The sequence below is a fragment of the Lithobates pipiens genome, unplaced genomic scaffold, assembly GCF_037356315.1.
Source record: "Lithobates pipiens isolate NorthernLeopardFrog02 unplaced genomic scaffold, aLitPip1_a1.2 Scaffold_23, whole genome shotgun sequence".
Lineage (NCBI taxonomy): Eukaryota > Metazoa > Chordata > Amphibia > Anura > Ranidae > Lithobates > Lithobates pipiens.
The window spans coordinates 317,518,438-317,530,853 of NW_027507785.1; the positions used below are offsets into that span (position 1 = coordinate 317,518,438).

General features: G+C 46.4%; 1 protein-coding gene across 3 annotated transcripts in view; it reads right to left on the bottom strand.

Moving 5' to 3' along the window:
- Window positions 1-12,416, bottom strand: part of PATJ (PATJ crumbs cell polarity complex component) — a 400,698-nt gene that overhangs the window by 29,961 nt on the left and 358,321 nt on the right. For all 3 annotated transcript variants that reach the window (XM_077450582.1, XM_077450581.1, XM_077450580.1), the window contains 4 exons: window positions 11,967-12,084; window positions 9,935-9,972; window positions 9,726-9,848; window positions 4,656-4,760 (listed from right to left, as the gene is read on the bottom strand). In XM_077450582.1, the coding sequence (XP_077306708.1) occupies window positions 4,656-4,760; window positions 9,726-9,848; window positions 9,935-9,972; window positions 11,967-12,084 (384 nt within the window). The remainder of the gene's footprint in view (window positions 1-4,655; window positions 4,761-9,725; window positions 9,849-9,934; window positions 9,973-11,966; window positions 12,085-12,416) is intronic.

The window sequence follows — 12,416 nt, forward strand, 5'->3', positions numbered from 1 at the left end:
ACAAGGCTGCACGGACACACACACACACACACACACGGATGGATGGATACACACACACACACACAGGGATGGATGGATGGATGGATGGATACACACACACACACACACACAGGGATGGATGGATGGATGAATACACACACACAGGGATGGATGGATGGATGAATACACACACACACACACACACACACACACACACACACACACACACACACACACACACACACACAGGGATGGATGGATGGATGGATGGATACACACACAGGGATGGATGGACGGACACACACACAGGGATGGATGGATGGACACACACACAGGGATGGATGGACGGACACACACACAGGGATGGACGGACACACAGGGATGGACAGCCATGTCTCACCCTCGGCTTATACACGAGTCAATAAGTTTTCCAGTTTTTTGGGGGTAAATTGGGGACCTCGGCTTATATTCGGGTCGGCCTATACTCGAGTATATACGGTATATCTTTTCATGTGACAACACTGAAGAAATGACACTTTGCTACAATGTAAAGTAGTGAGTGTACAGCTTGTATAACAGTGTAAATTTGTTGTCCCCTCAAAAATAGCTCAACACACAGCCATTAATGTCTAAACCGCTGGCAACAAAAGTGAGTACACCCCTAATGTGAAAATGCCCAATTTGGGCCCAATTAGCCATTTTTCCTCCCCGGTGTCATGTGACTCATTAGTGTTACAAGGTCTCAGGTGTGAATGGGGAGCAGGTGTGTTAAATTTGGTGTTATCGCTCTCACTCTCTCATACTGGTCACTGGAAGTTTAACATGGCACCTCATGGCAAAGAACTCTCTGGGGATCTGAAAAAAAAGAATTGTTGCTCTACATAAAGATGGTCTAGGCCAGGGATGGCAAACCTTGGCACTCCAGATGTTTTGGAACTACATTTCCCATGATGCTCCTGCACTCTGCAGTGTAGTTGAGCATCATGGTAAATGTAGTTCCAAAACATCTGGAGTGCCAAGGTTCGCCATGACTGGCCTAGGCTTTAAGAAGATTGCCAAGACCCTGAAATGGAGCTGCAGCACAGTGGCCATAAAGACCATACAGCGGTATAACAGGACGGGTTCCACTCAGAACAGGCCTCGTCATGGTCGACCAAAGAAGTTGAGTGCACGTACTCAGCGTCATATCCAGAGGCTGTCTTTGGGAAATAGACGTATGAGTGCTGCCAGCATTGCTGCGGAGTTTGAAAGGGTGGGGGGGTCAGCCTGTCAGTGCTCAGACCATACGTCGCACACTGCATCAAATTGGTCTGCATAGCTGTCAACCCAGTAGGAAGCCTCTTCTAAATATGATGCACAAGAAAGCCTGAAACAGTTTGCTGAAGACAAGCAGACTAAGTGCATGGATTACTGGAACCATGTCCTGTGGTCTGATTAGACCAAGATAAACTTATTTGGTTCAGATGGTGTCAGGCGTGTGTGGCGGCAACCAGGTGAGGAGGACAAAGTCAAGTGTGTCTTGTCTACAGTCAGGCATGGTGGAGTGAGTTTCATTGTCTGGGACTGCATGAGTGCTGCCGGCACTGGGGAGCTACAGATCATTGAGGGAACCATGAATGCCAACATGTACTGTGACATACTAAAGCAGAGCATGATCCCCTCCCTTTGGAGACTGGGCCGCAGGGCAGTATTCCAACATGATAACGACCCCAAAACACACCTCCAAGATGACCACTGCCTTGCTAAAGAAGCTGAGGGTAAAGGTGATGGACTGGCCAAGCATGTCTCCAGATCTAAACCCTATTGAGCATCTGTGGGACATCCTCAAACAGAAGGTGGAGGAGCGCAAGGTCTCTAACATCCCCCAGCTCCGTGATGTCATCATGGAGGAGGGGAAGAGGACTCCAGTGGCAATTTGGACATTTTCACTTAGGGGTGTACTCACTTTTGTTGTCATCGGTTTAGACATTATTGGCTGTGTGTTGAGTTATTTTGAGGGGACAGCAAATTTACACTGTTATACAAGCTGTACACTCACTACTTTACATTGTAGCAAAGTGTAGGATTATAGGATTAGTAACCTAACCAAGGTTTAATTGCCCATGCCCATTCTACTGAAAAAAAAAAGCATATTGTTATAGCCTTTCCCATTGGGGAGATTTCCAATAATTTCCCGCCTAAACAGGAAGTGATGATTAGTCTCAGTGGGGACACAGATTACAATAAAAACGTGATAGAGGTTATGTTACTTCCTTACTCAGTCCAGGTGGGGTTTAAAAAGGTTTTAAACCCCCCCCCCCCCCCACCCAAAAAAAAAAAACCTGTAAGGCAATGGCATAATGTGCTAATATGCATCGCATACTTAATGACTTAAGTACAAGTCAGGGTTGGGTTATAAAAAATATATATCCAAATCTTTGATGATCCCTAGGAGCACCAAATCTATCATAACCAAATGGAAAGAACATGGCACAACAGCAAACCTGCCAAGAGACGGCCGCACACCAAAACTCACGGACCGGGCAAGGAGGGCATTAATCAGAGAGGCAGCACAGAGACCTAAGGTAACTCTGGAGGAGCTGCAGAGTTCCACAGCAGAGACTGGAGTATCTGTACATAGGACGACAATAAGCCGTACGCTCCATAGAGTTGGGCTTTATGGGAGAGTGGCCAGAAGAAAGCCATTACTTTCAGCAAAAAACAAAATGGCGCGTTTTGAGTTTGCAAAAAGGCATGTGGGAGACTCACAAAATGTATATAGGAAGGTGCTCTGGTCTGATGAGACTAACATTTAACTTTTTGGCCATCAAAGAAAATGTGATGTCTGGTGCAAACCCAACACATCACATCACCCAAAGAACACCATCCCCACCGTGAAACATGGTGGTGGCAGCATCATGCTGTGATGATGTTTTTCAGCACTCGGGACTGGGAAAGTAGTCAAGTTGAGGGAAAGACGGATGGCGCTAAATACAGGGATATTCCTGAGCAAAACCTGTACCACTCTGTGTGATTTGAGGCTAGGATGGAGGTTCACCTTCCAGCAGGACAATCACCCCAAACGTACTGCTAAAGCAACACTTGAGCGGTTTAAGGGGAAACATGTAAATGTGTTGGAATGGCCTAGTCACAGCCCAGACCTCAATCCAATAGAAAATCTGTGGTCAGACTTAAAGATTGCTGTTCACAAGCGCAAACCATCCAACTTGAAGGAGCTGGAGCAATTTTGCAAGGAGGAATGGGCAAAAATCCCAGTGGTGAGATGTGGAAAGACCCATAGAGACTTATACAAAGCGACTTGGAGAGCTGTGATAGCTGCAAAAGGTGGCTCTACAAAGTATTGACTTTAGGGGGGTGAATAGTTATGCACATTGACTTTTTCTGTTATTTTGGCCTATTTGTTTGCTTCACAATAAAAAAAAACATCCTCAAAGTTGTGAGCATGTTCTGTAAATTAAATGATGCAAATCCTCAATCCATGTTAATTCCTGGTTGTGAGGCAACAAAAAAAAAAAGCCAAGGGGGGGGGGGGGGGGGGGTGGGGGGGTTGAATACTTTTGAGCGCACTGTAAATTAACTCATGTGAGTGTAATCATTATGGTTGAAGGAGTCAACACCTTTAAAGAGGAAGTAAACCCTCTGGAAAATTAAAAATAAACACCCTGCAAGACAAAGGCATAATGAGCTAGTATGCATAGCATACTAGCTCATTATGAATTACTTACCCAAGATCGAAGCCCCGGCATTGGAGCTCCTCCTCCGACGTCATCTATCCCGGAGTGACTTCTGGGTATCGCAGCTCCGGCGCTGTGACTGGCCGCAGCGACATCACTCCCGCGCATGGTGCTGCCACTGACGGCATGGTCGCCGTTAGAAATTGCACGCTCAGTGCACCTGCGCTCAATGTGTACAGAGCATGCGCCGTAGACATTGGTGGTACGATTTCTGCAAATATCTCCTAAACCTTTTAAGTTAGGGAGATATTTCTTGCACCTACAGGTAAGCCTTAATCTAGGCTTACCTGTAGGTTAAAGTGGTTGTAAAGGGTTTAAAATCTCATGCTGCTCTCAATCATGGTTTTCGAATTTATTATGGCGATGTGGTATTGACTAACACAGTTGAACTCGCTTATACAAGAGTTTTTAGTGATTACGTTACAATCTACTTTAATGGGGTGAAGAACAGCAGAGGTGTGTACAGCTCTGTGCCTCAGTAATATCCTCGTGTACTGACTGGCTGAACACTGGGGACTGGAAGAACATTTGCAGGATAAATGCCACTTGTGCCCGTGGCACTCTGCACACGGATGTCAGGGAATCATGACTTTCTATCAACAAACAAATATATAAAGCAGCAGTTTAAATATTGCCTCAGATGGAATCTGGAGCTAGTAATCCATCACGGCTCAGTGAACTGGAAGCTCCTCGTGCGGTGCGGCTAATAAAACAAATGCCAATCACGTAGGTGGCGTTCTGCAATTTTCGGATGAGAGCTGGAAGCGGCAGGTTTACTTATCAGCGGTTACACAGAGACTCTGTGCCGCTGGTTAAGCAAGCCGAGATGACAGGAATAAGCACACAATGGGACGGCGTGGGCCCTCGGTCAGGAACGCCGCACCTTTTTATTTTTGGTTATTATCTATCGTTCACAGGTGTGCGTCACACCGCGCAACCTACCTCCAAGGTAATGGTTCCGAATGCGTTCTTCAGGATGTTAACCACTTCGGCATGAGTGAGGCCGTCCATGGGCTGCTTGTTAATACTGACGATCCGATCTCCAACCTAGGCGTAAACGTATGTGTTATGGAAGACGCATTACAGGAGAACACCATCCAAAACTTTTTTCAGAAATTGCAGGAAACAGCGAGCTTTGCAGTGAGCGGAGAACTGCATTTAAAGCGGGAGTCCGCCGTTTTTTTTTTTTTTTTTTTAAAAGCCAGCAGCTACAAATACTGCAGCTGCTGACTTTTAAAATAATGACACTTACCCGCCCAGTGCGCCCGCGATGTCGGCACCCGAAGCCGATCTCTAGATCGTCTCTCGGGTGCTGCCGCTGCCATCTTGGGTATGGGAATCAGGAAGTGGAGCCTTTCGGTTTCATTTCCAGGTTCCCTACTGCGCATGCGCGAGTCGCGCTGCGCAATAAGGATGGTCCCCGCTGTCTCTGGGTTCCGTGTGTTTCCCAGCAGGCAGCGGGGGACCTTTGGAAAGGGGCGTAGATTCTGCGGAAAGGGGCGTACCTTCTGCAGAATCTACGCCGGAAGTGGGTGCAGATACCTGTACTGTACAGGTACCTGCACCCCCCTCCCCCCTGAAAGGTGCCAATTGTGGCGCCGGAGGGGGGGAGGGTTCCAATGAGCGGAAGGTCCACTTTAGGGTGGACCTCCGCTTTAAGTCACCACACACATTTCAGCCCGATCATGTATTAATTCACGTTTTTTTTTTTTAGACCCCCTTTCGCACGGGCGTCAGCGGTAAAACTGCACTATTTTTAACATAGTTTTAGCGGTGCTATTTGGCCACATTAAAACCACCCCGCTAGCGGCTGAAAAGGGGTCAAATCCGCCCGCAAAACGCCACTGCAGCTGTGCTTTGCTGGCGGTATGGCAGCGCTGCCCCATTGTTTTCAAAGGGCAGGAGCGGCGCTGTATTCACCGCTCCTCCGCTGCTGCAAAGAAGCTGCTGGCATGACTTTTTGCGACGCCCTGCCAGCGCAGCGCCCCAGTGTGAAAGCACTCAGGCTTTCACACTGGGTTTGCAGCTCAGGCTTTTTTCAGGCCCTATTTTTAGCGCTGTAGAGCCTGAAAAACGCTTCCAGTGTGAAAGAAAAAAAAAAGTATTTGATCCCCTGCTGATTTTGTATGTCTGCCCACTGACAAAGAAATGATCAGTCTAACAGGGGCCACCCGTCCATTAAGGGCGCATGGGCGCCGCCCCCTCTATCCATGCCACCCCCTATACGATTAATGGATAGATTCATGCCTAGCGTGAATCTATCCACGGCCGCCGTGGCCACCCCCTATTCATGCGTCCGACCCCTTTCAGGGTGCAGGGTGCATGAATTACAGCGGCGGGGGGTGTTCTTTTGAAGCACCTTATTAGAGCCATAGGCTCTAATTAGGCTTCAAAATAGGGTGGACTCATGGCACAGAGCATTGCGCCATGAGCTCACCCAGGTGTGTTAGAAAAGCAAGCACATTCACTTTTCTAATACTGAATCGCCTCTCTGATAATCAGGAAGCGCGGGTTTGATACCCGTTTCCAAAATAGCTGAAAGGTCAGGCAATCTTATTGGACACCTAGGAGGGGGATGCACGGCAGAAGGCACTGTGATCCACACCACAGGAGGAGGAAGAAAGCCGCCGGACACGCTCTCCGCTCCAGCCGCCACGTGTCTAAAATTTTAATGGTAGGTTTATTTTAAACAGTGAGAGACAGAATAATAACAAAAATATCCAAAAGAACACATTTCAAAAAAGTTATAAATTGATTTGCATTTTAACTAAATAAGCATTTGATCGTTTCGCAAAACATGGCTTAGTACTTGGGGGCAAAACCCTTGTTGGCAATCACAAAGGTCAGATGTTTCTTGTAGTTGGCCACCAGGTTTGCACACATCTCAGGAGGGATTTTGTCCCACTCCTCTTTGCAGATCCTCTTCACGTCATCAAGGGTTCGAGGCTGACCTTCAGCTCCTTCCACATATTTTCTTTGAGATTAAGGTCTGGAGACTGGCTAGGCCACTCCAGGACCTTAATGTGGTTCTTTGTTGCCTTGGCCGTGTGTTTTGGGTCACTGTCATACTCATCTACAAACCATCTTCAATGCCCTGGCTGAAGGAAGGAAGTTCTCAACCAAGGTGTGACAGTACATGGCCCTGTCCATCGTCCCTTCGATGCAGTGAAGTTGTCCTGTCCCCTTAGTAGAAAAACACCCCCAAAGCATAACCTTTCCACCTCCATGTTTGAAGGTGGGGATGGTGTTCGTGGGGCCATAGGCAGCAATCCTCCTCCTCCAAACATTGAGGAAGAGGAATGCTGAACTGATGTTGATGCCAAAGAGCTAGATTTTGATCTGACCACAACACTTTGCCCTGGTTCACATTGCAGCGATTTGGCATGCGATTTGACATGTCAAATCACATGCCAAATTGGCGGCAATATTGCGGGCAACGGCACCGTCCGAATAGTTTCTGTAGTAGTTTCTGTACTACTTTTGGTGACTTCGGGGTGTGATTTCAATAGACTTATGTGCAGAAACTCGCACAGATGTCTCTGAAATCAACCCCAAAGTCAGGACTGATATACGGGAATCAGCTGAACTCACGTGATTTCATTCCCGCTGTCAGTGTGAACCTAGACTTTCACCCAGTTCTCTGATTCATTCAGATGTTCATTAGCAAGCTTCACTCAGGTCTGTACACATGCTTTCTTGAGCAGGAGGACCTTGCAGGCTCTGCAGGATTTCAGTCCTTCACGGCATAGCGTGTTACCAATTGTTTTCTTGGTGACGATGGTCCCAGCTGCCTTGAGATCATTGACAAGATTCTCCCGTGTAGTTCTGGGCTGATTCCTCACCGTTCTCATGATCATTGAAACTCCACGAGGTGAGACCTTGCATGGAGCCCCTGACCAAGGGACATTGACAGTTATTTTCTATTTCTACCATCTGCGAATAATCGCATTAACTGTTCTCACCCTCTACACCAAGCTGATTGGCGATGGTCTTGTAGCCCATTCCAGCCTTGTGTAGGTCTACAATATTGTCCCTGACGTCCTTGGACAGTTCTTTGGTCTTGGCCATGGTGGAGAGATTGGAATCCGGTTAATTGCTTCAGTGGACAGGTGTGAGAGTGTTCCTAATCTCAGCTCTTTCTCTGTATAGAAGACACCTGGGAGCCAGAAATCTTGCTGATTGATGGGGATAAAATACTTTTTTCACTCAATAAAATGCAAATCAATTTATAACTTTTTTGAAATGCGTTATTCTGAATATATTTGTTGTTGTTCTGTCTCTCACTGTTAAAATAAACCGACCATTAAAATTATAGTCTGATCATTTCTTTGTCAGTGGGCAAACGCACAAAATCAGTGGGGGATCAAATACTTTTTTTCCCTGAACGTGCAGGAGAGGAGTATGAAAGGTACAGACGGGTGGCAAAAGGAAAGAAGAGCAGTGTGTGGGTATGACAGTGAGTAGTATGTGCAGGAGAGGAGTGCAAACTGTATGACAGGGGGATGTTTGTGCAGGAGAGGAGAGTAAAGGGTCTGACAGGAGGATACACGTGGAGAGGAGAGTAAAGGGTCTGACAGGAGGATACACGTGGAGAGGAGAGTAAAGGGTCTGACAGGAGGATACACGTGGAGAGGAGAGTAAAGGGTCTGACAGGAGGATACACATGGAGAGGAGAGTAAAGGGTCTGACAGGAGGATACACGTGGAGAGGAGAGTAAAGGGTCTGACAGGAGGATACACGTGGAGAGGAGAGTAAAGGGTCTGACAGGAGGATACACGTGGAGAGGAGAGTAAAGGGTCTGACAGGAGGATACACGTGGAGAGGAGAGTAAAGGGTCTGACAGGAGGATACACGTGGAGAGGAGAGTAAAGGGTCTGACAGGAGGATACACGTGGAGAGGAGAGTAAAGGGTCTGACAGGAGGATACACGTGGAGAGGCGAGTAAAGGGTCTGACAGGAGGTTACATGTGGAGAGGAGAGTAAAAGGTCTGACAGGAGGATACATATGGAGAGGAGAGTAAAAGGTCTGATGAGGATATATGTTGAGAGGAGAGTAACGGGTCTGGCAGAAGGATAAATGTGCGGGAGAGGAGTGCAAACTGTATGACAGGGGGATGTTTGTACAGGAGAAGAGAGTAAAGGGTCTGACAGGAGGATACATGTGGAGAGTAGAGTAAAGGGTCTGACAGGAGGATACATGTGGAGAGTAGAGTAAAGGGTCTGACAGGAGGATATATTTGCAGGAGAGGAGTGAAAAGGGTCTGACAGGAGGATACATGTGGAGAGGAGAATAAAAGGTCTGGCAGAAGGATATATGTGCAGGAGAGGAGGAGTAAAGGATGTGACAGGCGGTATTATGTGAAGGAGAGAAGTTTGAAGGGTGCGACAGGGAGCAGTACGTACAGGGGAGGGTACAATGGTAGGCAGAATGTGTAGAAGGTTGTGGAGGACATCTTGATAGGCAATATAAGCAGAAGAGGAGTACTGAGGATATACCATGGGACAGTTTCTGGAGAGTGGGCAGTAGGTGCAGAAGAGGAATGTGGAAGGTATAATGAGGGTATCAGGAGAAGAGTGTGAAACATATATGACTGAAGGCAATATGTGCTGCTGAGAGTGTGGAGAAGGGGGACAGCAGATAGTATACACAGGAGTGGAGTGCGGAGGGTATGATTTTTTTTTTGGGGGGGGGGGGGGTAGTATGTGCAGGAGATGAGTGTGGGGGGCATGATGGTGGGCAGTGTATGAAGGAGAGAAATGTGAAGGGTATGACAGTGGGCAATATGTGCAGGAGAGGAGTGCAGAGGGTAAGACAACTAGAATTATGAGGAGAGCCATGCATAGGGTATGATGGTGGGCCGTATAAGCAGAAGAGTTCATATAATGGAAGCACTTAAGTTTTTAAATTTTCATATTACTTATTTTTTCCTCCTTTCACTTTAGTTTCTTTATTAATGCCTATTGTGTTTTAAAAAAAAACATTTCTTACCATAGCAGCAATTCGGAACTTACTTTCAGTTTGTGTGTGCGCGCTGCAACGCCGCTGGCTTGTATCATGGCGATGAACACCGGAATGTCTCCCAGTGGGCTTCCCTTTCCACCTGCTATGCTGATCCCCAGAGCATCACTGGGCCCCTGAGGATGGGGACACAAGATGGGAAAGGTTTACATCTAGTGCACCAAGAAGGCTGCAGAGAATATGTATGTTTGTTTCTACTCACTCTGTTAATTTCCACAGTCCGAGGCTCCATTTCCATACCTACAGAGAGATGGGGGGAGACTTCAGAAGAGGACCTGTCTGTTCATACAATCTATACAGCATTAAAGACAGCTAGAGAGACTTGTATGAATCACCAACTGCGGACAACCACTAAAACAAACGCCTAAAAATATTATATACAGTCATGGCCAAAAATATTGGCACCCCTACATTTCTACCAGATAGCGCACCACTTTGCCCAGAAAATTGTTGAAATTACAAATGTTTAGACACTCTCATGTTTATTTCTTTTGTTTGTATTGATATGAAAAAAAAAGTGGAGAAACCAAAAATCCAAATCTGACATTCCACAAAAATCTCCACAAATTGACTGGACAAAGTTATTGGCACCCCCAACTTAATATTTGGTAGCACACCCCTTGGAAAAAATAACTGAAATCAATCGCCTCCATTAACCATCAGTTTTTTTACACCTCTCTACTGGAATTTTGGACCACTCTTCTTTTGCCGTCTCCAGGTCTCTCAGATTGGAAGGGTTCCATTTCCCAACTGCCGTTTTAAGATCTCTCCACAGGAGCTCTATGGGATTTAGATCGGGACTCATTGCTGACCAGTTCAGTACTCTCCAGCGCTTTGTCTTAAACCATTTCTGGGTACTTTTTGACATGTGCTTTGGGTCATTGTCCTGCTGTAAGACCATGACCTCTGACGGAGACCCAACTTTCAGACACTGGGCCCTACATTGCACCCCCAAATTCTTTGGTAGCCTTCAGATTTCATAATGCCATGCACACGGTCAAGAAATCCAGGGCCTGAAGCAGCAAAGCAACCCCAAAAACATCAGTGAACCTCCACCATGTGTGACTGTATTCTAATCTTTAAAGGCCTCATTTCTTTTTTGGAAAACATTGGAATGATGGGCTTTACCAAAAAGCTGCAATTTTGTTTTGTCTGTCTACAACACATTCTTCCAAAAGGATTTTGGCTTCCTCAGGTAAGTTTTGGCAAAGTATTTGATCAATTTATCTCTTTCATCCATGTCCAGGGAGATTAGCTACAGTGCCATGGGCAGTAAACTTCCTGATAATGTTGGGCACAATGGGCACAGGAACTTTAGGATCACTGGAGATGGACTTGTAAGCTTGAGATTGTCCATGCTTTTCCACAATTTTTGTTCTCAAATCCTCAATTTTATTTTTGCTGCTCTTTCTTTTCTCCATCCTCTGTGTGGCACACAGACACTACAGAGGGGTAGAGTAAATGTTTTAACATTTTACTGGTTGCCGGTGTGATTTCTATATTGTCAGCACCTCAGCACAAACTACCAGAGCATCACAAACTTGGACTGCAATTATTTCTTACAATTTTGAGGCGTAGGCGCCATTAATTTGGGCCAGCTCATTTGTAGAGTTTTGGCATTTAGTAAAAGCATAGGAAAACCCGCATTACTAATAACTTGCTCATTGCTACTACATGTCACATGATCCACTAAAGAGACATATCCTTAACTGAGCAACTCAGTACAGGACATAGGGCTGGATGATGCCTAAATAAACAGGGTGCCCTGGAGAGAAAAGTAGATGAAGGCTTTGTCAGGGGGAATAATGTGATTTCCGTGAGAGGTAATAAGTAACTGGAAGCAGATCCGGGACAGGGTAGTCCAGCTCCCAGGGCAAGGATCCAGATCTGCGCCCTCCTCCTCCACTGTTCATACATGCCGTAGAATGGGTGTAGCCCCCTACGTCCATTCTTTGCCCCCCTGCTGCACTGCACCTGGGGGCAGCTGCCCCTCCTGCCTAGCCTGGAAGTGTTACACGCATTACTTAGCATGCTGCAACTTGAGAAAATAGATCTGTTGCTCGGCTTATGGGGACCTTGTTTTCTTCTAACAACCTATATTTGCAACAAACCACACTACCAAGACAACGTAAAACCCAATGATATGCCGTGAATAGCACTAGCCTGCACTATAAAAGACACAATTTCTAAACCGTCTCAGCCTACAGGCTGCCACAGAGACAAAAGAACGTTACCGGAGTTCCTCTGAGAGGACGGTGCCGAGGATCTCTTGGCGCTTGTGTAATTCTGTGAGCTGGAGACGACAGGGGCAAACGCGGCCGGCGGGGCGCTGAGAGAGCTGTTCTGGCTGACCTGGAACAAAGATTTGCAGAGTAATTAAATTCTCGTACGTTCATTCATTTCATTACAATTTAATTACAGGATGGCGGAAATCGTTATTAGACTCAATTCCCATGTCCGACAGCATTGTTTGGCTTGGTGGGAAAGTGTGACAAGGAACTGCCAAGCTCGCGCCTGTTCTCATTTTAACTGTCGGAAACGCAATTTTATGTGAAAGGGTTCTCATATTTTTTTTTTCTTACGGGTACATGCTGTGAACAATTAGCATGTTCTGACATTTAACATTTACTGACTTCAGCAACAAATGAAGCAAAGCCGTCAAAATTGAGTTTTCTGCGATAATC